At 62.9% G+C, this 27,828-nt stretch overlaps 3 protein-coding genes and 1 pseudogene across 7 annotated transcripts in view; 1 reads left to right on the forward strand and 3 right to left on the reverse strand.

Annotated features, from left to right (window-relative positions):
- Window positions 1-7,283, reverse strand: part of RAB40C (RAB40C, member RAS oncogene family) — a 30,743-nt gene extending 23,460 nt beyond the window's left edge. For 2 of the 3 annotated variants that reach the window (XM_026447554.1, XM_026447553.1), the window contains exons 1-2: window positions 5,145-7,283; window positions 4,830-5,002 (exon numbers count right to left, since the gene is read on the reverse strand). In XM_026447554.1, coding sequence (XP_026303339.1) covers window positions 4,830-5,002; window positions 5,145-5,224 — 253 coding nt within the window. In that variant the 5' untranslated portion in view covers window positions 5,225-7,283. Of the gene's footprint in view, window positions 1-756; window positions 2,219-4,829; window positions 5,003-5,144 lie in introns of those variants that run through there. The other variant, XM_026447552.1, reaches the window with a different exon arrangement.
- A 3,248-nt stretch (window positions 7,284-10,531) lies between these two features.
- Window positions 10,532-26,044, reverse strand: PIGQ (phosphatidylinositol glycan anchor biosynthesis class Q). Of its 3 annotated transcripts, none has more exons than XM_026447549.2 (12): window positions 25,960-26,044; window positions 24,939-25,546; window positions 19,303-20,000; window positions 18,082-18,213; window positions 17,795-17,915; window positions 15,565-15,691; window positions 15,229-15,382; window positions 14,965-15,076; window positions 14,245-14,325; window positions 13,517-13,631; window positions 12,318-12,379; window positions 10,532-11,744 (listed from the first exon to the last, which is right to left on the reverse strand). In XM_026447549.2, the coding sequence occupies exons 2-12, from the start codon at window positions 24,993-24,995 to the stop codon at window positions 11,592-11,594; spliced, it is 1,812 nt and encodes a 603-aa protein (XP_026303334.1). In that variant the 5' UTR covers window positions 24,996-25,546; window positions 25,960-26,044; the 3' UTR covers window positions 10,532-11,591. The 3 variants fall into 3 exon arrangements, with proteins under 3 accessions (XP_026303334.1, XP_026303335.1, XP_026303333.1); XM_026447548.1 differs by having other exon boundaries at window positions 11,592-11,744; window positions 24,939-25,571; window positions 25,960-26,038; XM_026447550.2 differs by lacking the exons at window positions 24,939-25,546; window positions 25,960-26,044 and adding an exon at window positions 23,892-24,194 and having other exon boundaries at window positions 11,449-11,744.
- LOC111524140 lies at window positions 10,825-11,445 on the forward strand (annotated as a pseudogene).
- A 1,547-nt stretch (window positions 26,045-27,591) lies between the features above and the next one.
- PRR35 (proline rich 35) overlaps window positions 27,592-27,828 on the reverse strand; it is a 5,178-nt gene continuing 4,941 nt past the window's right edge. The window contains exon 4 of the mRNA XM_026447532.2: window positions 27,592-27,816. Within this exon, the coding sequence (XP_026303317.1) occupies window positions 27,811-27,816 (6 nt within the window). The 3' untranslated portion in view covers window positions 27,592-27,810. The remainder of the gene's footprint in view (window positions 27,817-27,828) is intronic.

The following is a 27,828-nucleotide window of genomic DNA, read 5'->3' on the forward strand; positions in this document are numbered from 1 at the left end:
AAAAAAAAAAAAAAAAAAAAAAAAAGAAAAAAGAAAAAAGCTATAATGACCCACAAAGTCCTACCTCCTGAACATGTGGGTTCCCAGATGCCGCCCAGGGTCACCCTGGGGCTGGGGCAGTCCTCTGAGGCTCGGGTCTCGGAAGAACTTAGTGTACATGGTGCAGCAGAAGCAGGTGTGTGGCAGTTACCCCAGGCCCAGGTGGAGGTGAGGAGGAGGACGGGGGAAGAGCCATCAAGTCCACTGCTTCATAGGAGGTGTGCAGGGCAGCTCCTCCAGACCCTGAGCCCGCCCTCGACAGCTGCTACCTCCTGAGCCTCAATCCCTCGTCTGCACAACAGGGGTGGCGCTGCCTTCTCACAGGTGGCGGTGGGGGCTACATGGGGGCAGTGGGAAGCACCCACCAGTGCTGGCAGGCACTCATCACACGTTGGCAGCATTAGCTGTTACCATGGTGATCACCCTGTTCCTCCAAGAACAACACCCTGTTGGAAAACCTGGCACCTCACAGAGGAAAAGCAAACCCCAAAACACTGTCCCAGAAAACGAGCAAAAACCTCGAGGCAGGTGGATCACTTGAGGTCAGGAGTTTGAGATCAGCCTGGCTGACACGGTGAAACCTGTCTCTACTAAAGATACAAAAATTAGCCAGGTGTGGTGGCAGGTACCTGTAATCCCAGCTACTCAGCAGCTGAGGCAGGAGAATCGCTTGAACCCAGAAGGCAGAGGCTGCAGTGAGTCGAGATCATGCCATTGCACTCCAGCCTGGGGTACAAGTAAGACCCCATCTCAAAAAAGAAAAAAAAGAAAACGAGCAAAACCCAATCAAGTGCAGGGGAAGAGAAGGGACTCCTGGCTGCAGTGGTGCCCAACACCAACAGCAGGCACAGGGAAGCCATGCACGGCTGTCCAGTCACCTAAAGACACACAGCTAGAACCTCCCGCAAAAGCCTCAGCGAGCCCTGGGGATAAGCAGCCGACAACACACACGTGGTTTTCACTCAGGACAGTGAAACACAGAGGAGCCTCTGAAGATAGTTTCCCCTGGAATTGGCCACTTTGGAGCCGTGAATGTCAAGTCAGATGAGAAGAAACGTTTGTAATTGTTTGGAGAAATCTCAGGGAGTTGTGATGCCGAAGAAGCTGGGACTCCCACACAGGGTGCCCTCGCTCCCATGGGCACAGCAGGCAGAGTGTGGCCCCGCAGACATCTCAGTGGCCATCAGACCCCAACGTCCACAGCAAACTGCGATGTTAGCCTTGCTATGTCCACAACTGCCTCCCTCCATTTCTCCTCACCACTTGCCGGGCTCAAAGGACTGGAGTGTCACTCAGCAGCTTCCACCAACACTGACTCCCAAAGGAGCAGAGAGAGAAATAAAGTCAAGAGGATTAACCCCTTCTGAAGTCTTCCAGGATCTGGGCACACAAACCCTGACAAACGTGGCTGGAGGCAAACGCGCTCCCAGGAAGGTTTGTAGGGGACAAGGTACAGAGGGAGGAACTGCCTTAATCCAGGACCTTCCATGCCCTTCACAGAGCAGGAGCGGGCCTGGCCACAGCAGGATGCTTCCTGGGCTTGGGGGAGGGGTGTGCACCCCATGAGGGTGGTTCCTCAGGGCCAACATGGGCCCACCACCCTGGCCCACACCCTGGAGCCTGACTGCAGGTTCGCTCCCAAACTGAAGCTGCCTCCTCCCCACCGTGCGCCACCCACACTCCCGGATGAAGCGTAATTCCTGCTGGGTAACTCACCACCATCACTCAGAGGCACTCTATGCAAAGGGCTCTGTTTGGTCCTGAGGAGAGCATGAAGCACTCCCGAAGATCACTGCTGGGTGTCAAAGAAAGGAAAACCTTTCCAGACGTAGAGACCCAGAAAGCCAGCGCACACCCGCATTAGGGGACATGGAGGAGCTCACAGGGGCTCCACAGGTGCTGGGCGTGCAGTCACACGCCACTGCCTCAGGTGCCAGTACTAAGAAAAAGGTCACTTTGATGACTCATTTGTTTGTGAAGCTGGAGAGAGCAACGTACGCTCACACACCTGTCTGAGGAACGTGCTAGACAGGCAAGTAAGTGATCTGGTGTGAGCTGAAGGAGCTCTGGGCCATGCTGCAGCAGCCAGCCCTGCACAGAAGGGGCCTCCCTGCCACCGGCATCCACCGCCCCGCGGAGAGACCTGCAGAAACGTGGAAGCTGGAAACACAGAGGGCACCTCACAATAAAGGAGAGAAAACAACAAGGTTAACACATACGTCCTTCCCATGAGGGCCAGAGACCTAAAGCTCCTGCTACAACTCTTTCAAAGGAGAATACATTCTCAAGATACTGAGTCCTGAGAACCAGCTGCTCCTGAGTTTCCAAGACCCCGCAGCCCCTCGGGAAACCCTCAGATCCACCAACTTCACCCTGATGAAGAGGGCTGGCCCCTGGGGTTGGCAAGCTGCCACCTGACCACAAAGACCTGCTCCTTGTGCTGTGCACGTCTTAACCTTGAGGCCTTAGACACGGAAAGCGCGTTCCACAGCGCAGAGGCACTCCCTTTTCTGCTCGAGGCCACAGGACTCCCGCGGGGACCTGGAAGTATGTCCCGGGCCCTGAGAGCACGTGGCGTCTTTCTAAGAGTGGACTCTCCTCTCTGCTTCTGGTCCAAGCCACTGTGAGCCTCCAAAGTCTCTGCAAGCAGGCAGGTCTACACGTCTTACACAATACTGGCCCCACTTCAGCAAGCATGTCAGAGGAAGTGTGGCAATGCCCCGCAGCCTGACAAAGGGGACAGGGAGGAAGGAGGGTCCCGTCTCTCCAGCTCCTGGCTGTGTGGTGCGGTTGGAGTAGGGGAGCTGGCCAGTGTGGCTGAGCTGGCCCTCAGAAGCAAGCATTCATGTCCCGGGAAAACACTGACCCTGATGAAGCCCTTCCCGTGCTCGTCTGAACATGCACAAACACGCACGCCGCCAGCCTCCTGGGAGTGCACAGCACCCCTGGAGCCAGGCTTTAGAAAGCAACGCCACCTGCACCATCAGCTTGGCCGCCCACCACCTGAGTCAGGAGTTCCCAACTCTGAGACAGTCACTGTCAAGTGCAGGCCCAGGAGGCTGTGGCTGGTGCAGGGGCTTAACATGTGAGCCCCCAATGCCCCTGGTGGGCCTTACACTTCCCCCCACCTAAAAATGGACCCAGAGCTCTTCCTCCCTGGCCCTTTTCAACCCCTCCTCCAGGCTGAGGCCAAGAGCACAAGCTTCCAGAGCCCCTGGTGCTGCTGCCCACTGCTGAAGCCGTGCCAGAAGGAAGCGCACTCAGCGTCAGTCCAGGTAACCCCACGCTCTGCCAACCCCTGACTGAGAGAGTGGGGGATGCTGTGCCCACACTCTCAGCAGCCAAGGGCAGGCAACTCAGCAAACAGCAGACGCTCAGGGCAGTCAGGACAGACAAAAGCCCAAGAAACAAAGCAAGGGGAGAGGGCAGGGACCAGGAGAGGTAAGTTCGCCAGTGTAGATGGCATTCCCTGAAGCGCAGATGGACTCTGGGGAGGCTGGATGCTGACTGCTCCCAGTTCATCTGGGGCCACCCAGGTCTTCTAAGAAAACATCCCATTCGGTCCAGGCCCCCATGAGAGGTGATGAGGACCACGCCGTCTCACTGACCCTGTTAACCACTTTGCTATGTTGAATACCTAAATTAAGAGGCACGCTCAGGCAGGCAAGCCCCAGTCATGCGCTCTATCTTGTGTATTTTAGCCATGCAACTGGAAGTTAAAAACAAACGTTCAGGCCGGGCACGGTGGCTCACGTCTGTAATCCCCGCACTTTGGGAGGCCAAGGCGGGCAGATCATGAGATCAGGAGATCAAGACCATCCTGGCCAACATGCTGAAACCCCGTCTCCACTAAAACACACACAAAAAATTAGCCGGGCGTGGTGGCGTGCACCTGCAGTCCCAGCTACTTGGGAGGCTGAGGCAGGGGAATCACTTGAACCCGGGAGGCGGACCTTGCAGTGAGCCGAGATTGTGCCATTGCACTCCAGCCTGACAACAGAGTGAGACTCCATCTCAAAAAAAAAAATTAAAAAAAAAAAAAAAGGAAAAATGCTCAGTAACTCATTACAGAGGTATTTTCTTCCAGCACAAAGTGTTGACTCCCTCAGCTGTAAGTAAATACCTCAGGGGAGCAGTCTGCCTATAAGGACCTGTCATCTGCATGCTCCAGACCGGGTCCCAAGAGCAGCCCAGCAGCACCTGCCACCAGACCTGGGTCCGTGACACCTTCCCTCGGACTCCAGATAATCCTAGACCCATGACACCTTCCCTTAGATCCATGATGCCTTCCCCCAGATCTGTGACACCTTCCCTCAGGACCCCAGATGATCCCAGACCCATCACACCTTCCCTTTGGCCCATAACGCCTTCTACTGAGCCCGTGACACCTTTCCCCAGACCCCAGATCCTGGACCCATGATACCTTCCCTCAGGCCCACGACACCTTCCTTCGGACCCCAGATGATCCCAGGCCCGTGACACCTTCTCCAGGATCCACGACACCTTCCCCTGAGATCCTGGACCCGTGACACCATCTCCCAGACCCCGGGTCCATGGCACCGTCCCCGCTGGGCGCGCCCCTCTGGTCCGTCCTCCTGCTCCCCGGCGTCACCTCGGGACTGGAGCGCGGGCACCCCGCAGCCACCGAGCCACCGGGTCTGGAAGCCAGGCAAAGGCGTTCCTGGGCACGTTCGGCGGCGCCTGGAAGGGTCGGGCCGAGGGCGAGCTCCGCGCCCAGCTCGCCGGGCTCGGGCCCCGCGTAGCAGCGCGCGCCGCGGGCTGGGCCTTACCGTTACTGTAGGCGTAGGGGGACTCGGCCGCGCCGTCCTGCAGGCTCTCCAGGATCTCGCCCTTGCCCACGTCGCTGTCGCCCACCAGCAGGAACTTGAGCAGGTAGTCGTAGCTCTTCACCGGGCTGCCCTGCGAGCCCATGGCCGCGCCGCCCGCGCCCCGCGCCGGCCGCCTGCTGAGGCACCGCCGGGTGAGGCCCCGGCGTCAGAGAGCCCGCGCGCCGCACCTGCGCCCGTTGCGTCCACCCCAGGGCGGCAGAGTGGGCGCGCCCGAAGCTCCGCGCCGGCCCCGCCCCGACCGTCGCCCTGGCGCACCTCAGGATCGCCACCGCCCCGCCGCTTCCCGCACCACCAGCGCCGCCGCGCTGCCCCGCCCCCGGCCGCGCCGCCGCCATTGGCCACCCTTCGCCCGCCCTCCCAAACCCATTGGCCCATCCGCCCGTCCGTCACGGTTGCCCCGCCTTCACCGCGTCCTACACGGCGCCCCGAGGCCTCCTGTCGCACCGCCTCTTCGACGCCCCGCCCTGCCTTCCCGTCGTCACCATAGGTCGCTCGCCGCTCTCTTTCCCTCAGCCATTGGCCTGTTCGCCCGTCTGTCATGACCGCCCCTCCCTTTCCCACACGGCGTTGCGGAGACAGCGGACGCCTGCCTCATCGCCGTCGCCATTGGCCACTCGCCTCCTGCTTTCCCGGAACCATTGATTCAATTACAAGTTCACCAGGTTCATTCCGTTCCCTGCGGCTGCCTCCCAGAGAAATCCCAGAGCCACCGGCTGCCCCGCCCCCGGCCCACAACGCCGTTGTCCTCGACCGCCCCCTCGCCGGCCGGCGCCATTGGGCCGCTTGCACGTCCATCACGGCTCTGCTAACCCCGCCCCTTTCCTGCACGCTCGCCAATCAGGGGCTCGGAAGTCCAGGTTGGAGCCGCCCCTTCAACGCGTGGACGGACGGCGGGATGCAGCCGCGCTCGGGCAGTGGCGAGGCGGCTGAGTCTTGGAAACGAAAGCCCTTCGCAGGCTTTGCCGCCTGCTACCGCAGAAACCTCGGCGGAGGCGGTGGGGTAGTCCTGGGCGCGTCCTCCCCAAGGCGGTGCGGCCAATCGGCGCTCGGCGGGGCGGAACTTCCTTTCCGGGGCGGGGGCGGGACTTCCGTCCGGCGGCGGCGGGGCGGACCCTTGGGTCGCCACTGAGTCAGCGAAGGCGGTGAGGTTTTGGGACCCCGCGGCGTCACCGAGCTTGAGCCTTCCGCCCGGGGACGCGGCCGCCACAGCTCGAGAGGCGGGGAGCGCGGCCGGCGCGAGCTCAAGACCCGGCCTGACGTGCTCACCGCGGCAGCGGCGCCTCTGGACGGGGACCCAGGGCCCGGACCGCAGTCTTCCCGGGGGCGCCGCCGAGCGCTGGGCCCGGCAGGGCCCGGCAGCCGCAGGTGCGTGGGCGAGCGAGGCGGCCGCGTTCCCGGGCCCCGGCGTGGGGTCGGGAGTTGAGTGGGCACGTGGTTCTTTCTGGGGTGATGAACAGGTCCTACAGTCGTGGGGATGGTCTGCCACTCTCGGTGAAGTTACTAAACGTCAGTGACTCTCGGAACGGGTGAGCTTTGTGATACGTGCTCTGCGCTCAGTAACGCTGTTACAGTAGTAAGTAAAAGCAGTAACGTCAGCGTCGACCCAGCGCAGCCCTCTCCAGACCGGGTGCGGAGCCGGTCACCTCTGCCCGGCCGGCGAGGAGCAGAGCCCGGCAAGAACCCTCCTCCCGAGGGACCCCGACCCGGGTTGTGCCTCCGGGAGCAGGTGCTGTTCACCCAGAGGGACGCCAGGACGGGCGGCCCCACACCTCCAGTGACCTCCCGCCCCCCCAGAGCTGAAGACACGGCCTTGACTAAGCGGCGACCACATGGGCACACCAGTTTTTTCTTTTTTGAAACAGGGCCCCCTCTGTCGTCCAGGCTGCAGTGCAGTGGCGCGATCTCGGCTCACTGCAGCCTCTATCTCCCTGGCACAAGCGATCCTCCAGCCTCAGCCTCCCGAGTAGCTGGGACTATAGGTGCCCCCATGCCCGGCTGACTTCTGTATTTTTTGTAGAGATGGCGTCTTGCCAAGTTCCCCAGGCATTAACTGACCTGGAATCAACCTGGCAGGTCAGGGAGAGCCTCTTCTGCCCAGAGGTCACTGTGCCCAGACTTGAGCCCTGGCTGTGAAGTTCCTGAGGCCCCTCCCTCCAGGGATGGGAAGCACCAAAGGTGTGATGTTTCCTCCTCGGTTTCCGAGGCTGCCTGGAAGCGGGGATAGTGGTGAGCCGCTGTCTCCCCCTTTCCTGAAAATGTAAATCCGAAACACTCTCTGAGGCCAGGCACGGTGGCTCAGGCCTGTAATCCCAGCACTTTGGGAGGCTGAAGTGGGTGGATCACCTGAGGTCAGGAGTTCTAGACCAGCCTGGCCAACATGGTGACAATCGTCTCTCCACTGAAAGTACAAAAATTAGCTGGGCAGGTTGGTATGTGCCTGTAACCCCAGCTACTTGGAAGGCTGAGGCAGAATTGCTTAAACTCGGGAAATGAAAGTTGCAGTGAACTGAGATTGTGCCACCGCATTCCAGCCTGAGCTACAGAGCAAGATTCTGTCTCAGTTAAAAAAAAAAGAAAAAAAAGGGGCTCAAAAATAAACAATTAAAAATGTTCTTATGGTCTTCACAAAAATAAACTTTTTTAAAAAAGAAAAATAAGTAAAATGCTCTCCAGACCCAGCTGTGGTTCCCACCTCCTGGGACAAGAAGGGGCCATCCCCTGGCTGATGAGGAAGTCAGGTTTCTCCCACTGGACCTGCCCACCACAGCCTGTGGACACAGCCCTGTTGGTGGGGACCTGTGGTGTGGGTTCAGGAACCTTTCCATAGGGTGAGATCCTCGGAAAGCTGCTGTGCCCCATGACCTCCCAGCCTCTGAGCAGAAAAGCGTCACAGGGAACCTAGATGGGTCTGGGGCAGCATGCCCAGTGAAAGGAGGGACAGACAGGGGTGCCGCCCTCTGGCATCCAGGCCTTGTGGACCGAGGGGCTGCGCCTCCCATGCAGCTGCGTGCACTTACGCAGGATATCCTGGGGTCCACCGTGACCAAGCCAGGCCTGGGCCCCCGGGGCAGGACACCATCCCTGCTGCTCAGGGACCTCAGGCCAGGGGCAGGGCAGCCAGGGACAGTGGAGTGTGGGAAGACCTCCCACCAGAAGTTCTGGGTGAGCCACCACCTGGGCACTCACTTCGGAGGCCTGAGCAGTGTCTGGTGGAGACCCTGACAGTCCGCTCCTGCCACGCCCCACACCCACTGGCAGAGCAGGCCAGGCCACTAAGCGGAGCCCCCGTCCAACTGAGGGGCTTGGGGGACAACGGAAGCGGTTTGGGGTGTCCGCCCTGCGCCCTGGGTGCCCAGCGGCCGCTGGGATATCCTCGAAGTCCTGCTAAGGGGGTGGACAGTTGTCCAGTGGGGCAGACAAGCCTTGGCCCCTGAAGCCCTGTGCCCAGGGAGCACCTACAAGTTTCAGCTACTCAGGGACCCCTGGTCCTGGCCTGCCGCCACGGGGAGGCCTCACTCACATCCCAAGTGGACAGAGCCAGTCACCTTGGTGGACAGTGTGCAGTGGATGAGGGCAGTGAGGGACGGCGTGAACATGGTCCCCATTAGGACAGGTTACTAATGACAAGGGAACGTGGCTTTGCAGCAGAAAACCCCGCAGACAGGACCTCAACCAAGTAGTCACATTGGCATTGCTGGGATGAACAGGTGGACTGTGTGCCACCCTGGGTGGTGCCCTGCTACTGCTGCCATAAGCATGAGTGGCATCTCATCATGAGGGTCATCACCAGACCCAACCAGGGACACGCCTGAGTAACGGGCTTCATCCCTAAAGCACCAGAGGCTTTGGAGACTGGCCCATGACACATGGGACACAGGGGAATGGGATCGGTGGCTTGGACGGCATCTGTGCAAAAGCCCCGGATTTGAGCACCGCACTGGCTGCCTTGTTCTGAGGAAATGCACGCTGAAAATTCTAGAGCCAAAATGGGCAGCTGACTCAAATGGTGCAGAAAAATATAAAGAATGTGCTGGCTGGGCCTGGTGGCTCCCACTTGTAATCCCAGCACTTTGGGAGGCCAAGGCGGGCAGGTGGCTTGAGCCCAAGAGATCAAGACCAACCTGGGTAACACAGTGAAACCCTGTCTCTACTAAAAACACAAAAATGAGCCAGGCATGGTAGTGGGTGCCTGTACTCCCAGATGCTCGGGAGGCTGAGGTGGGAGAACCGCCAGAGCCCAGGGAGATTGAGGCTGCACTCCAGCCTGGACAGTAGAGTGAGACCCGGACTCAAAAAAAAGACAAAAATGTTTAAACGTACACACGGCACGAGGTCGTGGGGGCATGTGGGTGAGGGGTGCTGGAAGCACCCTGTGTTATTCTCACAGCGTTTCTGTAAGTCTGAATCTGTGAAGTACTGGTGAGACCCTGCTCTGTGGGCGGCCCCAGCTCTGAAAGGGAAGGTGTCTGCTTCTCAGGGTGTCCTAAGGGTCCATAAATGGTCCTGGGCAGGCCTTGGAAAAGCTCCAGCCCATTGTCCTGTCTGGGTCGGTGAGGCGGGGTGGCCAGAGCTCTGGTGGAGGAATGAGGGGCGCCCCACAGGGGTAGGCTGTCTCCAGGCAGAGGCTGTACAGGGAGGACAGCCGGAGTCTGGAGGTGTAGGTGGCACCTCTTGGTGGCTGCGAGTGGCTGGGCTGACACTGTTCCCTTGGTCAGCTCTGGCGCCAAACCTGGCTGGCCCTCAGGGTAGGCAGTCAGCCCAGTGCCCAGTGCCCAGCAGAGGGGTGACCGCTGCCACACATCACCCATGACATGGCCATCACACAGCAGTGGGCTGAGCGTCAGGACCTTCACCTGGTGGAAGCCCAGGAGGTGTGGTGGCCCAGTGGGCAGCTGGAGCGGAGTGGGAGGTACAGGTTGGGGGTGTTGGTGGACTCAATAGGCAGCTGGAGGGGGAGTGGGGGTACAGGTAGGGTGGGGGGCGAGGTGGGCAGCTATGGGGGATAGGGGACACAGGTGGGGGGTGACAGGCCAGGTAGGCAGCTGGAGGGGGAGTGGGGGGATACAGATGGGAGGAGTGTTGGGCCAGGTGGGCAGCTGGGGGGAGGCGGGGGACACAGGTAGGGGATGGTGGCCCCTGAGTGCCTCTGAGTCCAGCCTCTGGTTGCCCGGAAGTCCAGGTCGGATGGAGGCCTGTACACTTCGGGCCGGGAGTGGGCTGTGGGGCCTGCCAGGTGGGCCCCTTGCACTGCAGGCAACAGAGGCCGTTAGCAGATGTGGCAGCTGCAGGCTCTACTGGGCCCGGACCCATGAGGGCCCCACCCCGCATGGACTCCACAGACCCAGCTGGAGCTGCTCGCCCCGCCCCACCCCTGGAGGCCTACACCCCTGCGCCATCTATGTCAGGGCAAGGCCATGACCCCAAGGTGGGGGGCCCGGGTTCACCCGCCTACACCAAAGTCCTCAAGGGCCCAGGGCTTGCGAGTTTGTCCCGTCAGCCGTCGTCAGGGCCTTGAGCAGGAAACCGGCGTCGACTCCGCAGGGCAGGCCCACGTGTGGCAGCCCAAATCCCTCGGGTAGCCTCCGCATCCCCACCCTGGAGCGTCCCTGGACCCGTGGTGCACGTGGACCCGGGGCCGAGCCTGCGCTCCAAACACGGGCAGGTTTTATTGCACAGCAGCTGACGGCTTCCCCAGTGCTGGGTCGCCAGGGACTCCGGAGTGGTCCTGCTGCTGCTGAGATGGGCGCTGCCTCCTCCCGCCCACAGCGCATGTCATCCCCTCACCAGCCAGCACCTGCAGGCTCCCCTCCTGAAGGGAACAGCCGCGCCCAGGCCGTACTGTCTGGCAGGTGCCACAGCCCCCTCCCAGGCTGCTCCCACCCGTGGGCCACAGAGCTGTCTGCACAGCAGGGCTTCCGCCTTCCCTGGGAGGCCCATGATGGGAGACAGGAGATTTGGCCCAAGGGCCTGTTGCTGCAGGGGCACCACTCACGAATAGGGATGGCTGGGTCAGTGGGCGGGCCCTTGACACTGAGGCTGCTCCCGCCCCCACAGCAGCCTGGCTGATGGCCTGCTGACAGCTCCTTCACAAAGCGACCTCTCCAGGGAACATCAGCAAATAAACCCCATGTGGTTCAGGGAGTGAGGGCCAGGCCCGCTAGGGCTGGAGCTGGGGACAGGGGTCAGCGACTGCTTCAGTCCCCCACATGCGGGGTGCTGTTTGGCTGAGGGAGCCGGAGGGTGCCTGGCCCTGGGGGGTTCATCCTGGGAGGGTCCTTCCACCCCCCCCAAGCCAGGGCAGAGCCACTGGGGAGCCCCCAGGGAGACCAGCTGGCCTCTCCACCTGGGGACAGCTGTGGTGGACAGGCCTTCTGGACCTGGGTACGCAGGGTGGGCATGGGGCAGTGCTCTGGACACCTGGGGCTGCTGTGCTCGCCACCGTGGTGACTGCAGCAGGTGGGAAGCGGGTCCCAAGGCAGGCAGTGCCAGTGATGGAGCGCGGCCAGCTGGGCTGGCCACCCCCACATCTGCTCACCCCCAATGACCTCCAAGCCCAAGGTGTGATAGGAGGGCCTGCCGTGTTCAGGAGCACATAGCAGCGTCCACAAAGCACAGGCCACGAGCCAGCTGTGCTGGCACCACTCTGGCAGAGGGCTGGCCGTGGCTGTGCAGTGGTTCTGGGCGAGCCGGTGGCCGGCTCCCTCAGTCCTGCTTGTCCCCTCTCTGCCTCCAGGGGTAGATGAGCTCCCCAAAGAACAGCTTGCGGCACAGGGCACCCCAGGAGTCCTTGGGGTGGCAGCCACAGCTGGGGAGGCGGTAGGTGTGCATCACGCGGCTGTAGGGCAGTGGGTTTATCTGGAAGGACAAGGGCAGCGGTCAGCGGGGTGGTCTGAGCTCCAACCCCATCTGCAGAGAGAGGGCGGGGGCGGGCAGTGGTGGGGCAGGGCCAGCGCTGTCCCGGACATTCCCTCGCCTGTGGGATAAGCCGGTCCCAGTTCCCAGGGAGGCAGGTGAGCCTGCAGCCAGAAGGGAGCGCTGTGGGGAGGCAGGAGCTGCCTCTCGCCTCGGGGCTGCCCAACTCTGAGGGGCCGTGCTGCAGGGACACACGCCCTACTCCAGGGCTCACTCAGCTGGTTCTGTTCCACCCAGAACGTGAGCCCTGTGGGGCCCAGGGCAGCCCCAGCCAGCCAAGGGCGCCTCTGACACAGGGCAGAATGGGCCCCATCCACAGGACCACACCAGTGTCCTCAGGCCCTGGGGGTAAGGGGGGGCATTCCTGGGTGGGCCTTGCCCCTCAGCTCCACTGGGACCCTCCCTGTGGCTCATCGCAGGCTGGCATGGTGCCATCCAGACACTACACCCAGCTGACCCCACTGTCCCAGAACAGGGGCAGCAGCATAGGGGCGTCCTGGCCAGAGGGGGCCTCACCTGCATCAGGAGGCGGAGGGGCCTGCCGGCCTCGTGCTGCAGGACACGGAACTTCACACCAGCTGCAAGGACAGCAAGGGGCTTATGAGGGAGGACATGTGGGGGCCGGCTCCACGCATGGGCAGAGGCCGGAGGTACCTTCCTCTCTGAGGGGCACCCAGGTGCTGCTGGCCGTGGCCACCCACGAGGCTCTCCCTGCCCCTTCCCCACCCCAACTCCTGGAGCTCGCTGCCAGGGCAGCATCAAACCGCCTGCAGCCAGGCGCAGTGGCTCATGCCTGGAATCCCAGCATTTTAGGAGGCCGAGGGGGGCGGATCACGAGGTCAGGAGTTCGAGACCAGGCTGGCCAACATGGTGAAACCCCATCTGTACTAAAAATGCAAAAATTAGCTGGGTGTGATAGCTTGTGCCTCTAATCCCAGCTACTTGGGGGACTGACATGGGAGGATCACAAGGTCAGGAGTTTGAGACCAGCCTGGCCAAAATGATGAAACCCCCATCTCTACTAAAATAGAAAAAATTAGCCGGGTGTGGTGACGCACGCCTGTAATCCCAGCTACTTGGGAGGCTGAGGCAGGAGAATCGCTTGAACCCAGGAGGCGGAGGTTGCAGTGAGCCGAGATTACGCCATTGCACTCCAGCCTGGGCGACAGAGCGAGGCTCCGTCTCAAAAAAAAAAAAAAAAAAAAAAAAAATCTCCTGCAGAGCTCCACTGAAAGAAGCCACGTGTCCGGCAAGCAGGGAAGAGCCCCAGGGACAGGCGCAGGCCGTGCTTTTGAGTGGACGGGGTTTTCCGGCAGAGCGGACAGGGTACTTGTTGGATCATGGCCGCCCTGCTGGCTCTTAGTGCCTCTAAGTTTGCTGAGATTGGCCGACTCAGGACCCACCACACCCCTGGCCTGCAGTTCAGGCTCCCAAGCCCAGAAAATCCCAAGGCACAAGAACAAAGGCCTGTGGCCTCGGATCGCCCGGTGTCTGACCCTGCGCCAGCAGATGAGTCTCTCTCCACCTCCTGGAGGCAGCTGGTCCTGCACACCTCTGGGACTGGGAGGCCCTGTCCTCCCTGCCCACTTGCTCATGTCTACCACGGCTTCCAGGCCGGAGGCACAGCAGCCTGTGCTGTCCTTGCTTCCGCAGGGCCCACAGGTGTGGTTCCCCTCCACCCACCCAGGGACAGCTGTCCAGTACGCAGCACTTACCCGCCAGCCTGTAGGGCCGGCAGAGCCGAAGACCCAGTGAGTACAGGGGCAGGGAGTTGATGAGGTCCACGAGCAGATGGATCAGGCCCTGCACAGCCACCACCAGGAGCCGGAGCTGTGGCAGAGGAGCACTTAGGACCGGCCGGCCAGATGTGCCTGGGGGCAGAGGAGCCCGACCCCATCCTGGGCTGTGATGAAGGGGGCCCAGAGGCTGCAGGGCCCTGGGGAGAGCAGGGACCACACCCTGAGCAGGGCACGGAGCCTGCCATTGGGCCTTGCCCTGGAGCAAAGCTGGAGGTGGAGCACTCGGCCCTCCCACCAGGTCAGAGGTGCCTCCCCACAGCCTTACGCGCAGAGGGGATCGAGGCCTGGGGATCAGCCAGGTGCTGCAGGTGGTTCTGCTCACCTCCCACTGTCTGCCCCAGCGCCAGGCACCAGGAAAGGCGTCCTGCGTGACCCCACCTGCCGTGGGTCCGCCCACCAAGCACCCAGCCATGTGTTCCAGGGCAGTGAGGGGGTCTTCCCGGCCAGGCTAGGTCCCTGCCCGCTCCAGGACCCAGCACACACTGCCCAGAGGGTCCTGAAAGGCCACCCACGTGGCCTGCAGCAGGAGACAGCCCGCCCCACAGCTGACAGCTCCCAGGCCGTGCTGGCAGGAACCACACAGAGCACTGCAGCCAGGCCCAGTGGCCACAGCCAGCGCCCAGGCCTGGGGGTGCTCAGCTCACCAGGGTGAACACCAGGTAGTACAGGGCCGTGGTTGGCAGGAGGAAGAGCAGGATGGTGAAGAGCAGAGTCCCGATGAACAGCTGTGGGGAGAGCCGGCACGCCGGCGTCAGCAGGACCCCGCGCCCAGGGACGGCCCAGCGCTGCGCCCTCCCCCATCCCGGAGCTGCAGTCGGGACTCTGCGGCTCCCTGAGGGAACTCGGGACAGCCTGCTCAGAAGCAGTCCCAGGAGCAGGAGGGCTGTGTCCACCCACCCCATGGACTGGGGGACTCGCAGGGGAGACAGGTGGGGGCCAGACCCACCAAGAGGGTGCGTGGCCACACAGTCACCAAGAACACACTGTGGATGGAGCATCCAGGGGCTGTCAGGTGTGAGCAGCAGATGGGACAGCCAGAGCCAGCCTCTTAAGTCTGGGCACCACTAGGGCCTGTACCTGGGTCACCTCAGTCTCTGACCCTGGGCACCTCTAGGCCCTGTGCCAGCATCACCTTCGGAGCTGTGTGTCTGTCTGTTCTTTGTGGCCCAGAGAAGCTCTGCGCAGCTTCAGAGCCCCACGTGCAGCCCACACCGCAGACTCGGCACCTATTCCCAGGGCCTGTGCGAGCCTGAGCTGCAGGACGGGAGCAGGCTGCCCCCTTGTGGTGCCCAAGCAGCCGCGCTGGCCCGGCGGACGCAGGCCGGGGGCAGTCAGCCCCTCCAGCCAGGAACCCTGCCTCATACCTGGTCCAGGTCATAGGAACAGGAGTCCACGCGCTGGCGCAGAACGTTCCACTTCTTCCCCCGGAACAGACGCCAGAGCGAGGATAGACCATGGATCTTCAGGCAGTACAGCCTACAGGACGCAGTGCTGTCAGGCCGGCCTGCCCCCAGCCCCACTCACCCCGCCCCCGCCCCGCCCCACTCGCCCGACCCGCCCTTCTCGAATGCCCAGCCGGAGCCTCTGCACCTCCCAGAGGGCGGTGGGGAAGGGAAGCCCGCGCCCACCTGGCTCCATAGACGTAGAAGCAGTAGATGTGGAAGGTGAGGAGGGCGATGATATCCGAGAGCAGGGACAGGGCCACCGTCAGGCCCAGGCAGGCCGAAAGGCCCACGTGCCACAGGATGTGCTCCACGAAGGGGGACATGAGGTGGATGTAGCCTGGCAGGGTGGGGTCGGCCGTCAGGAGGCGCTCAGACCCCAGCCCTCGGCCCAGCACAAGCCTCACACACACAGGATGCCAGGGAGCAGAGCTGGGGGCGCAGGGGGTGGGGCCTGGCTGGGTCCCTACCCTCTTCAGCAAGCTCTGGGGTCCCTGGGGCCCCCGCCTGCCCTGCACTCACTGATCCACAGGTGGATGTGGTAGAGGAAGAAGCGGCCCAGCACCTGGTCCAGTGCACGGTTCATCTTGAGCCCGGCGGGAGCGCCCATCAGCCACTGCAGCAGATGCTGGAGCTCCTCGGCCACGTGCTGCAGGGACACGAGCCACACTGGGGCAGGGGCAGCCAGGCTCAGCACCTGCATCTCCCCAGGCTCTTTCGTGACAGGCCCCCACCCTGGTCAGCCTTCCCTCCGCCGGGGGCCGCTGCATCCTAGCGTGGACAGCACACGGGCTCCCATTCACAGATGGCTCCAGGACTGGGTTCTGAGGAGGCTGGTCTGGAGGCTGTCTCCGCCGGCCTGGGTGACATGCCCGGGCACGTGGCCCCCTGCCTGCACCCACCTCCACCATCTTCCTCCCCTCTCACTACCTGGGCCACGGGACCCACCAGAGCCCTCAGCCCCAAACACGTGGACACGCTGAGGCCTGGCAGACCCTGACTCAGCTCCAGCCTTGCAGGGGCGCCCACAGCAGACACAGTCCCTTCCAGAGGCCCCACCCCATCACAGAGGCTCGGGGCTGCCCCGGATGGCCACAGGTAAGCGAGACAGTGCAAAGTCCATTAGGGCCGCAGCAACAAGGCAGGAGGGCAGGTCCCCAGAGGGAGGATGACGTCAAGTTGAGGGTACAGGCACCCCCAAGAGCAAACAGGGAAGGAGGGTCTTGGCCGCCCAGGAGGAAACCCAGCATCCAGAGGCTGTGCTGGCCCCGGGGGGCAGACCCCAAGGGAGCCTAAGCCTCCCCACCAAGAAGACAGTGACACCTTGGCCCCCACTTGCCAACTGCACAGGCCCCTTCCAAGCCGGGGCCAAGGCCTCAGACGCAGCAGGACTGACAAGAAGGAGAAAAGAACGTTCTTTTTTTTTTTTTTTTGAGACGGAGTCTCACTCTGTCACCCAGGCTGGAGTGCAGTGGCTTGATCTCGGCTCACTGCAAGCTCCGCCTCCTGGGTTCACGCCATTCTCCTGCCTCAGTCTCCCGAGTAGCTGGGACTACAGGCGCCCGCCACCACACCTGGCTCATTTTTTGCATTTTTAGTAGAGATGGGGTTTCACCATGTTAGCCAGGATGGTCTCCATCTCCTGACCTTGTGATCTGCCCACCTCAGCCTCCCAAAGTGCTGGGATTACAGGCGTGAGCCACCGCGCCCGGCTGAGAAAAGAACATTCTTTATAAATAGAGCTTATTTAATATTTAAAGGATAAGAGCTTGGCAGCAGGAAGAGACTTTCATTTTTAAATTAAATATTTATATTTCTGAGCACTTTTGCAAAAGAGAGGTCTAGGACAAGGAAGGCCAGAGGCGGGTGGGGACGACCACAGGCAAAGTCGCCAAGCCCCTTCCCAAGCCCTGCCCCTCCTTCCTTCTGGGTTGGGTCTCCCTGCACCTCCACAGCCCACGGCAGACAGACGTGCCTACTGCTGCCCCCAGAGGCCTGGCCTGGCCACAAGCAGGCCCAGTGCACACCTGCAGGCCACACAAGACGCACCCAGCCAGGCCTCAAGGAGGCCTCCACAGAGGCCCAAGAGTGGGCCGAAGAGCCAGGGACCACCCCTGTCAGGAAGACAAGCTCCTAATGGAAGAGACGGGGCTTTGGTGCTGAGGGAGGAAGACAGAGAAGCTGAAGGCCCAGAGGCAGCGTGGAAATAGACTAGGCCTGCAAAGCGGGGGCTGCCCCCGGCTGGAAATGGGGCACAGACCATGCAGGGAAGGTGGGAGATGGGAGACAAGCTGTGCCCCTGGCTCTCAGCACGGGAGTTACAGAATCAACGCGGGCAGGCCAGGAAGTCCCAGCTGGGCTGCACTGGACGGGGAAGGTTTTGTGGCCCTGGCTCTGCAGAGGGCCCCAGAGAAACAGGAGAGCAGCGCTGACCTCAGGCAGGGGCCACAAGGGAGACACCACGACGCTGGGCCCACAGGCAGAGGCGGGCTCCCCAGAGCCTCAGCCCAGTGGCGCCTGCACACGGCCCCTTCAGAAGGAAAGGGGGGTGTGCCTGCAAGGCCTGCCCTGCCCAGGTCCCAGCACCCCTGGAGTTCCTGCTCCCGGTCCCGGGGAGGGCCATGTCTCCAGAGAATGGAGAAGGTAGAGCTGGCTTTGGGGTGGGGGTGGCTCTGGTCCGGGAAGGCTCTGCTGCCCCAGGAAGGGTCCCCATGCCCACCCAGGATACCAGGCTCCACCCCAGTCCACTCACGTCAGCCACAGGAACGAGGGCGTCAGCCAGATGCCCAATGCGGCTTCTCCCATGGAGCCAGGACAGTAGCGTGAGGCCCAGGGCCACGTCCAGCAGCACGGAGGCCACTGTGTTGGCCTTCCTGGAAGGGAAGTCCGGCCCAGCCGGCATGAGGGTGGCCAGCACAGCCTGGGGCCGCAGGAGGAGGCCTGCCTGGCCGGAGGGGTCAGCGTGGTGCGGAGGGGGATGGGGAAGGGGCCAGAGGGCACACACCCAGCCCTGCAGAGGGGACCAGGGCAGGCCCACACCTCATCAGCTGGGCAGAGTTCTCCGCCTTCCGCGTACTGAAGATGAGTGTGAGGTGCTCCAGCCGGTGCCGGAGCTGTTCACACGTGGAGAGCTTGCTCCCGACGAAGGACAGCGGCCAGAGCTTGAACACTCTGTGTGGGAGCGGAGAGGAATGATGTGCCCCTGTCCAGATCCTCCTCCCACCGTCCCCCACTGTGCAGGGGACCACAAACACCCAGGCCACACTCCTGAGCTCAGCGGGATAGAAGGCAGGTGGGAGGGGCCCTCGGTGGCCCAGGTGGTGGCAGGCAGTGCTCACAGCAGCCACCTCACAGTGCACACGACTAACACAGAGCCTGGCCTCCTCGCAGGTGCTGACCCTGGGTCAGTGACCCTGTGGTCACCACATGCTCCCAGAGCTGTTGCCAAGGCAGCACCTGCGAGCCAACAGCAACCCCCACGGGCCCAGGGCCTCGCCCCACCCATGGGGTCCAGAAGCCTGGGCAGGGGTCTCCTGGGCTGACTCAGCTTCTCACAAGAGCACCCCAGGCTTCCAGAGTAGGGACCCCCAGATCTAAGGCAGGGGGCGACTGAGGGTGACCCCAGCTGCTCCCCACGAGGTGCCTCCGCCAGGCAGATGAGGTCTCCTGTGGAAGGGGCCCTCTATTCTCAGTCACAGCTCAGGGCTGCCCCCGTGCCCCCCAGAGCCCTTGGGCTTAGACTGACCCCTGGCCAGCAGCACCTGTGAGTGTGGAGCGCAGCAGGGCCTGTAGACCACTCCCCCAGGCACACGGGGCCAGCGAGTGGATGACACCCCCCAGCCCATGAGCACTGCAGTGCCCAGAGGCCTGCTGGGGGCACGGGCTGGGCTGAGGGAGGCCAGCGGGCCCGTGTGCCCTCAGGAGTGCCCCCAGGTAGCAGCAGTCGCATCTGTGCTCACCACATGATTTCTCTTTCAGGGACCTGAGCCACTGAGGTTCACCCTCTACACCTACTGGGAGGGCCCCTGGAAATCCCTGAGGCTGCCCGGGGACCTGGCTCTACCCCAGGGGTGAGGGACACCCTCTGAGAGGCGAGGGTTGGGACGGCAGGGTGGGGCAAAAGCCCGGCTGCAGGAAGTGGGGGGGGGGGCTGGGCCCAGGAAGAGCCCGTGTGGGCCTCTGTGCCCACTACAGACAAAGGGACAGGCCAGCACTCACGGGGCGCCCCTATTTGCCACCTCCCTGTCCTGGGACACCTACCGGCAGGCACCGACGGCTGAGACCAGTGACAGCAGGCTGGCCAGCAGCAGACAGACGGGTCCCGAGGCTCGCCTGGCCAGCTCTGCGAGGATGCTGGCCTCCACGCCCTCCGACTGCCAGTGGCTCAGCCGCACGGGGCCCTCATCGAAGCGGTCGCTGCGGAAGAGGACCTCACTGCGTGCCACTGTGTCAAAGACTGCAGCCAGGCCCCCCGTGCTGGCAGGGGTGGCTCCAGCCTGGCGGTCGGGCAGGACGGTGGGCGGGTGTAGCTGTGACAGCAGCAGCTGGCGCTGGTCATAGAAGATGAGCATGACCTGGTCCTCACCAGGGGCACTGGGGGCATCGGGCGCTTGCCGGCGGGTGACCTCGCAGCTCCAGAACGTACCGCCTCTTTCCCGGCACAGCTGCAGCCAGGGCTCATGGGGGAAGACAGCACCCAGGCCCTCCAGGAAGCGGCCCAGGCTCTCCTCGGGCTCCTGCCGGCAGTGGCACCAGGTACCCAGCACGGCCACGCCCACCTGGCTGGCCTGCCGCACCTGGGCCAGGAGCTGCTTGACCTGGATGGGGATGAAGGGAAAGTGCAGGACTGCCAGGACCACGGCGCTGCTGTGCTCCGGAACCCACCTTCCCACCAGCAGGCCGCTGTCCACCGAGACGCAGCATGTGGGGAAGAAGGCCTTGAGGACCATGCTGGGAGGCTGGAAGAGAAGATGAGAGGCTCGGCTCAGAGCTGCTGCTGTCCCGCCACCGTGGGCTGCGGGATGGGGCACAGACAGGCGGACAGGTGCAGCCACAGGGCCACAGGTCGGGGCACCTCAGCTTCAAGTTCAGTGGTGGAGGCCACAGGGCCCCTTGGCTGCCACCTCACGTGGGCCATGCTGCTCCAAGGGGCAGCCAGAGCGCTGTCCCCACCTCCACCCCAGGCCCTCACCCCAACCCACATGAGGCAGCCAAGCACATGCAGCCACCAGGCCTGCCCTTCTATTTCCAGATGGGCCGGCCCAGTGCACAGTCTCCTCAGGACCACCTGACGGGGGTGTGGGGCCGAACCGAACTCCAGGCTTCTATTTTTTGTTTTTAAGAAACCTGATTAGAGAGGTGTTCTTAAAGGTGTAGCACATGGAGAGCTATACAATCTCATTAGCAAGGTCACGCCAACTGAAACCGTGACAAACCATGATTCACATATTAAGCAAGAAGAAAGATGAAAATTTAAAACGAAGTGCTGCTGGGCTGCCGAAACTACCCTCGTGCACACGGTGGGCCACCCCCCCAGGTCCCTGCCTCTCACAAGCCCCTCCCTGGGGGCAGGAAGGACCAGCCTCATTGCTCAGGGAGCAGGCTGAGGGCACACGGGGCTTCGGCCTCCACTCTGACCCCCGCCCACACTGGCACCCGGGCAGTGCCTGGCTCTCCCGGACATCCCCACAGCCACCCCAGGGCATATTTCTCTCCAGGATATATTTCTCCAACCATGTGGGTGCTTAGAAACGGGGAGAGGCCGGGCGCGGTGGCTCAAGCCTGTAATCCCAGCACTTTGGGAGGCCGAGACGGGCGGATCACGAGGTCAGGAGATCGAGACCATCCTGGCTAAACGGTGAAACCCCGTCTCTACTAAAAATACAAAAACTAGCTGGGCGAGGTGGCGGGCGCCTGTAGTCTCAGCTACTCGGGAGGCTGAGGCAGGAGAATGGCGTAAACCCGGGAGGCGGAGCTTGCGGTGAGCTGAGATCCGGCCACTGCACTCCAGTCCGGGCGACAGAGCAAGACTCCGCCTCAAAAAAAAAAAAAAGAAAGAAACGGGGAGAGAGAGGCTCACAGGTCCTGCAGAGGTGGAGGAACTGCATCCTGCACTCTCAGGCTGAGGGACGCCAGCCTTCCAAGGTGCCTTTGAGTAGGAGGCCACCCAAGCCTGCAATTCCCAGGCCCTGGGCCTCTCCTCCCCCTTTCTCACAGGTCCCTGCGAGCCGCGCAGCCAGCTGGGGCTTCCTCCTCCTCCACTGCTGCCCTCCCCAGCAGGGTCCCAGAGGGCAGGAGGACCCCTAGTGGTGGGAGCACTGCTGGCCGGCTGGCTGGGCCGCTCGTCTTCCTCAGACACAGAAAGCCCCATCTCGCCTGCACGAAGAGTGGAGCAGCCACCCTGAGCAGCTACCCCCCAGGATGGAGCCCACACTCGAGGGAAGGACATAGCATGGCCTGAGCCTGGGTCTGGAGGTCCCAGAGCCCACCATGCCCTTAGGGACAAGGGAACAGAGCGGGACGCCTGGAGGTCCCAGAGCCCACCAAGCCCTTAGGGACAAGGGAACAGAGCGGGACGCCTGGAGGTCCCAGAGCCCACCACGCCCTTAGGGACGAACGAACACAGTGGGACGCACACATTGGGGTGGTGTGACCTGGAAGTCCTCTCCCAAAGCTTGGAGGGGCCCTGGATGAGGCCTCACACAGAAATGCCTGGGGCTTAAGAGGTCCCTGGTGCAGCTGCTCTCCTCCCATGCAGGCAGCCCGCACCGGGGCTGGAGGGTCCCACCGCTCAAGGCCTTGGGCTCTAACTGGAAAGGGCCTTCTGGGTCGGCTGTAGAACTCCCCAAATGCCCATGTCCTCAGTGGCCAGAGAGGGCAGGCGGCAGGCGGATGCCTGGAGGCCAGCTGAGGTGGGGCACCAAGGACACCGTGACAGGGCCAGAGCACTGTGGGGCCCAGTGCATCTGGCTGTGTGACCACCACAGGCCGACCACCCAGCCCAGCCCACCTTTCACACCAGCTCAGCCCAGGGACTCATCACGCCCTGCTGGGGAAGAGCTTTCACAGGGACTAAGGAAAACCGCCCACAGAGCTTGTCGGAAAAGAAACACAATTGGGCCGGGTGCGGTGGCTCAAGCCTGTAATCCCAACACTTTGGGAGGCCGAGACGGACAGATCACGAGGTCAGGAGTTCGAGACCATCCTGGCTAACACGGTGAAACCCCGTCTCTACTGAAAAATACAAAAAAAAGCTAGCTGGGCGAGGTGGCGGCGCCTGTAGTCCCAGCTACTCGGGAGGCTGAGGCAGGAGAATGGCGTGAACCCGGGAGGCGGAGCTTGCAGTGAGCTGAGATCCGGCCACTGCACTCCAGCCTGGGCCACAGAGCGAGACTCCGTCTCAAAAAAAAAAAAAAAAAAAAAAAAAAAAACACAATTGGTCTAACAGTAAACAGACGTTCTGAGGGGGCTGGTTCTGCAGTGGGCTCACTTTGGGTAAATTCACCGAGCGATGTGCTCAGGATCTGTGCGCTTTGTGTGTATTCCTCGTGCTTCATCTACAAAGTTTACCTAAAAAAAAAAGAAAAGAAAAAAAAAGCAGCGCCTTGTGTCTACTGAAGGAGATGGGAGGGCAGAAGCTGTTCTTATCTGTCGGGTAGTGAGACAGAACTCAACGTACCGTGGGGCAAACGCCCGTCACACTCCCACCTCAGCCTCCGGGACGGTCGACAGCACGAAGAAGCCTGCACTAGAGGCTGCTGTGATCACACAGCCAGAGGAAGATGAAAGAGAACCGATCGATAGCAGAGGAGGTGCAGGAGGGGAGAAAGCGGCAGAAACACCGGCAACCTGATCATCTTTAAAGACAGGGGAGAAATCACACACACACACACACACACACACACACACGCGCGCGCCAGGCTAGCCAGAAAAGCTTCCTCTGCTAAGAATGAGCCTGAGTGCTCTTGTGAGGCCATTCCCAGACCAGGCAGGTAGGGAGGTCGACCATATAAAGCAGTAAAACTTCCCTCTTGTCCCGTGAATGAGGGCACGGTGGGACCCCTGCCAGTGAGGACGGGCCAGGGCCATCTCTGGCTGAGCCGCCCCTCCCTGCCATCGCTCCACAAGAGCTCCGGAGAATTTGCGTTTCCCAGCGCCTTGTTTGAAAAATAAACGGACCTGGCGCAGTGGCTCACGCCTGTAATCCCAGCACTTTGGGAGGCCGAGGTGGGCGGATCACTTGAGGTCAGGAGCTCAAGACCAGCCTAGACGGGGGTGAAACCCCGTCTCCACTAAAATCACAAAATTTAGCCGGGCGTGGTGGCGGCGCCTGTAGTCTCAGCTACTCGGGAGGCTGAGGCAGGAGAATCGCTTGAACCCGGGAGGCAGAGGCAGAGGTTGCAGTGAGCCGAGATCATGCCATTGCACTGCAGCCTGGGTGACAGGGCTAGACTCCCTCTCAAAATAAATACATAAATAATGAAAAATAAACACGAGTTCAGCCTGGGCAACATGGTGAGACCCCGTCTCAAAAATCAAAAAACAAAAAAAAACTTGCCTTCCTCAAGCAGGCTTTCCCCTCTCATTTGAGAAGAGCCTATGATTCTGTTTTTTTGCCCTTTCCTGCAACCCGGGACAACTGCGAAGGGCCCACAGCCAGGCCCGGACCGCCGACCGCCCTTGCACAGGGTCCACAAGGGCCCAGGTGGGCGCGGGCCCAGGGGCGGCCCCACTTTCCGGAGGAGGAACCAGCGGCGCCGCGGGCGGGAGTGCGGGGCCCCCAGCCCGGGCCCGGAGACGCAGGGGCGCTGCCCGAGATCCCGCCGCGCGCCGCCCACCTCCCTGCTCACCGGGTGCTCCCGGGGCCGCGCGCTCGGGCAGCAGGGTCCGGATGGGGTTGGGAACCCGGTTGGGCGGGCCCGGGCAGACGACGGCGCTCGCGGCCTCCAGCCCAGCCGCGGGATCCGAGCCCCACTTCCGCCGGCTCCGCGCGTTGCCGCGCGACGGTCCGGCCCCCAAAGGCGCCCGGCCTGTCAGCCCGCCCGGCCCGAGCGTTCCGCGGCGCAGCGTGCCCGCCCAGCCCCCAGGCCCGGACCTCCCGAGCCAGCCTCCGGGCCGCCAGCCCTCCGTCCGCTCGGTTTCCTCGCCTGAGAAACCGACTGAACCTGGCCTTCGTGGAACCCGGACCCCGCCCTGCTCCCAGCCTCGCCAGGTGGACAGGTCCTCAGGCCCTGCGGGATTCCAGGAGGGCCCCGGCCCCAGCCCCGTCCCGCCGCCCTCACCCTGCTCTCCGCAGAGGGCCCAGGGCACTGGGGACAGCAGAGAGCGGCCCCGGCAGGGGAGGCTGCAGGCCTGGCAGGGGCAGCCTGGGAGGCACTGACTCTGGGCTGCCCCTGAGATCCGGAGCCTCACCAGCAGGAGAACTCTTGCCCAGCCCAGGGCCCAGCCCAGGGGTGCTGGCATCAGGCAGGCAATGCCCGTAGTCTGCAGGCTCCATCTACCCTGACGACTCCTCCCACGGTGATCCAAGGGCCTTGGAGCTGGCCTCAGGCACAGGAGGCCTGCTCCAACGCAGCCTCAGGTCAGGCCAACTCCTTGAGGCCCTGGTACACCTTGATGGAGTTGTCCTTGGCATCAGCCACCAGGAGCTGGCCCTGGGGTGCACAGGCCACTCCCAAGGGCTGCCCAAGCCCCTCCGACACCAGGCAGATGGGTGGCCCAGCCCGGGGAAACATGGTCACTTGACGCCTCTGCTCGTCTGCTACAATAATGTTGCCCTCTGAGTTGGAGCAGATGCCCGCTGGGCAGCCGAAAGTGTGCCCCGTCCAGCCCCCCAGGGAGCCCAGGGGCTGGTGGGCACTGCCAAACAGCCTCACATCCCCAAACTCCTCACTCACCGCAAGGCCCCCATCAGGCCCCGGGCCCACCCAGCAGGGGCCCTCCAGACCCAGCATGGAGGCTGGGGCCAGGGGCTCCCAAGCAGGGCCCAACGTGAAGCTGTGCACAGTCCCGGGCAAGTAGTCTGTCACCAGGAGGCGGCCGAGGGCATCCACAGCCAGCCCTCGGGGAGACGGGAAGGTGCCCACCGTCACCCAGCGGCCTCCGGGCTCCCGGACTGTGTGCTGCAGGGCATGGACAGCCCCGTGGATGGGATCACTGACCACCACAAGCCCTGACACTGTCACAGCCACATCCTCTGGAACAAAGGCCCCGGTGCCCGGAGTGCAGCAGGGCAGGAGGCAGACGGGGCGTCCCTCCAGATCCAGCACGTGGACACAGGGTGCAGCCCCGGCCGTGAGGAAGAGCAGGCCATCGGGGGAGCAGTGCAGGCCCCGGGGCCCTCCTGCAGCCCCTGCGGGCACCCGGATCCGCCCCAGCAGCCGGGACTGCCGGGAGCCAGTGGAGTCTCTAGGCAGGTCCAGTGTGAGGTGCAGACAGCCGGAGGCCGGAGTCCAGTCAGTCGTAATCACCGTCTCAGCTTCTCTGCAGCTGGATCACGTTGGGGCTGCAAGACAGAGAATAAGGCCCCACTGTGTGTGGGAATGGCAAAGTCACCCCTCCAGTGCCCTCCTATGAGGCTGGGTCCTCCAGGTCCTGAGGGTCTGCCTGACCCCCAAGCCCAGTGGCCACCTAGTGTCTAGGTGCCTGGAACTCGAGTCTGGGAGACACATGAGCCATGGAGCGCGCTGTGGCTTTTCCCCTGAGCCCCAGATGCGCTCACGGGCATCAGACAGATAAGCAGCATTTCTCAAATCCATCTACCTACGGAACCCCTTTCTACCTGGGGGTCACCCACACATAGCCCTTCTACCTGAGCCCTCAGGTCAGGGAGACTTCTGGCGCCTTAGGGGCGAGGCAGCCTGTTCTGAGGGCCTCCACCTGCCCCACCACGAGAGGCCAGGGGAGGGGGTCTCTTACCTGGGGCCAGTCTCGCTGGGCCCTGCTTCGGGGCTGGGTGGCTGCAGCCTCTGTTGTTGGAAACTAGAACGGAGGAAGTGGGAGGAGCCACTGGCAGGGATGCAGCTGGGCCGGGTGGAGGAGGGAGAGCGCAGTCTCAGGCCTCGGCCCGGAAGCTTCTATGAAAGAAAAATCAAGTCTCCTGAGGACTCCCCATGCTGCGGCGTTCCTGCCTCTGCACCACGTTGCAGGCTGCACCCTGTGCCCGGACACTATCCCCACGTCCCCTGCACGGCCGGACGCCGTGCAGCCCACCCCCCTTCAGGGGGTCCCCCACGGTCCCCCCACAACCAGCAAGTTCATTACTCCAAGTGGCAAGGCAGCCCCAGGCCACCCCCCCAAGCAGGGCCCTTGGGTCTGGACCACGGGTGGGTGACCTGCTGGCTGAGGCACCCTCCAGGAGGCCTGTCCTGACAGCGAAGAAGGTCGTGCATGTCTCCACACCTGGGAGACGCGTGCTGTTGCCCCCAGCAAGGCCATGCTCACCTGTCTGCCCAGTGGGGGTGAGAAACTGGGGGGCAGTGGACATATGGGGTACAGTGGACATGGGTGCGGTGGACATATGGGGTACGGTGGGCGTGTGGGGTACGGTGGGCATGTGGGGTGCGGTGGACATGTGGGGTGCGGTGGGCATGTGGGGTGCGGGGGCTGAGGATAGGGAGTCTCCCTCAGAGTAGGGACTTGAGAACACCTCCTGGCTGCCCAGGGCTCCCTGCAGCCCCTCCAAGAAGCCTCTGGGTAGAGGGGCCAGCTGGGACCTGTCCCCACAGCACTCCACGCCTGGCCAGGCAGCACCCCAGCTCTGGCTGCCCCAAGGCGGTGGGTGCCGATGCTATCTCCCTAGCCAGCTAGCACCCCAGCTCTGGCTGCCCTGAGGCAGGGTCGGGGCTGATGCTATCTCCCAGGTAGTTAATGGGGCCCGCTGCCAGCCTGCTTGGACTGGCCCCAGCCCGGCTGGCCCAGCCCAGCTCAGAAAACTAGGTGCAGGCAGGAGCTGCTTCTCCTCCTGGAGGCTCAGCGTGGGCTCCAGGGCCCATTCCAGGGTGGGCGTGGGGGGTTTGGCCAGCTCCCCCAGGAGAGAAGTGATTTGCTGTGGGGGTCCCGGGCACCCCTCCTGCCTGCCCATCCCCTACCCGTGGGAGGACCAAGCCAGGCCATGCCGGGAGGAAGGCAGTGAGCCGTGAAGGCCGATACCTATCTGGGCTGCAGGGGCTGGCAGAGGCCAGCAGAGCCCATGCTGGGTGAGCAGCCTCTAGCCACACAGCCTCGGGGCCGCCGTTTAACCGCTGGAGAGCTGACATTAGCGCTGCCTTGCTGAATTCAGAGGCGAGAGGATGCTCAGGGGTCCGTGCCCACCCCGGACACAGGCCAGATCACACGCCTCTCCTTGCTCAGCTCCTGACACTGACGTCCCGCCCACCCCCAGCCCCCAGCCCTGCAGGGAAAGCCCAGCCCACAGGAGAGGGCCGAGCCTGAAGACAGAGGCCCGGGAGGACTGCTGCCCACCCAGGACTCCCAGGCCAGGACACTTCCTTAGGGGGGTGTCCAGTCGGCTACACTAGGGCCCCAAAGGAAGGAGGCCCAGACGGCGTGTGTGAACATAGTTTTCCGTTTTAATGTCCACAATTGTGATCAATAAATAACTGTGGCCTCCCGTGTCCCTGTGTGGCCCCAGGGACAAGCGCTGGCCACGGCCCGTGGGGTCTATCCACATGCATGCGGGGGTGGGGCTGGGGCAGGTGAGGGGCGGGGGCCGCAGGAGAGGGGCCGGCTCGCTGTGGGCAGAGACAGACAGACCTCAGGCGCCCATGATCAGACCTCGGCACCCCG

The sequence above is a fragment of the Piliocolobus tephrosceles genome, chromosome 17, assembly GCF_002776525.5.
Source record: "Piliocolobus tephrosceles isolate RC106 chromosome 17, ASM277652v3, whole genome shotgun sequence".
Taxonomy (NCBI): domain Eukaryota; kingdom Metazoa; phylum Chordata; class Mammalia; order Primates; family Cercopithecidae; genus Piliocolobus; species Piliocolobus tephrosceles.

What these genes read in the sequence shown, in the direction of transcription:
- PIGQ (XM_026447549.2), bottom strand. Translation starts at nt 24,995, where the DNA reads ATGCTGGGTCTGGAGGGCCCCTGCTGGGTGGGCCCGGGGCCTGATGGG. An exon ending in CCACATCCACCTGTGGATCA is followed by an intron (nt 15,383 to 15,564) that starts GTGAGTGCAGGG and finishes CCACCCTGCCAG; the next exon opens with GCTACATCCACCTCATGTCC. An exon ending in ACTACCTGGTGTTCACCCTG is followed by an intron (nt 13,632 to 14,244) that starts GTGAGCTGAGCA and finishes CCTCTGCCACAG; the next exon opens with CTCCGGCTCCTGGTGGTGGC.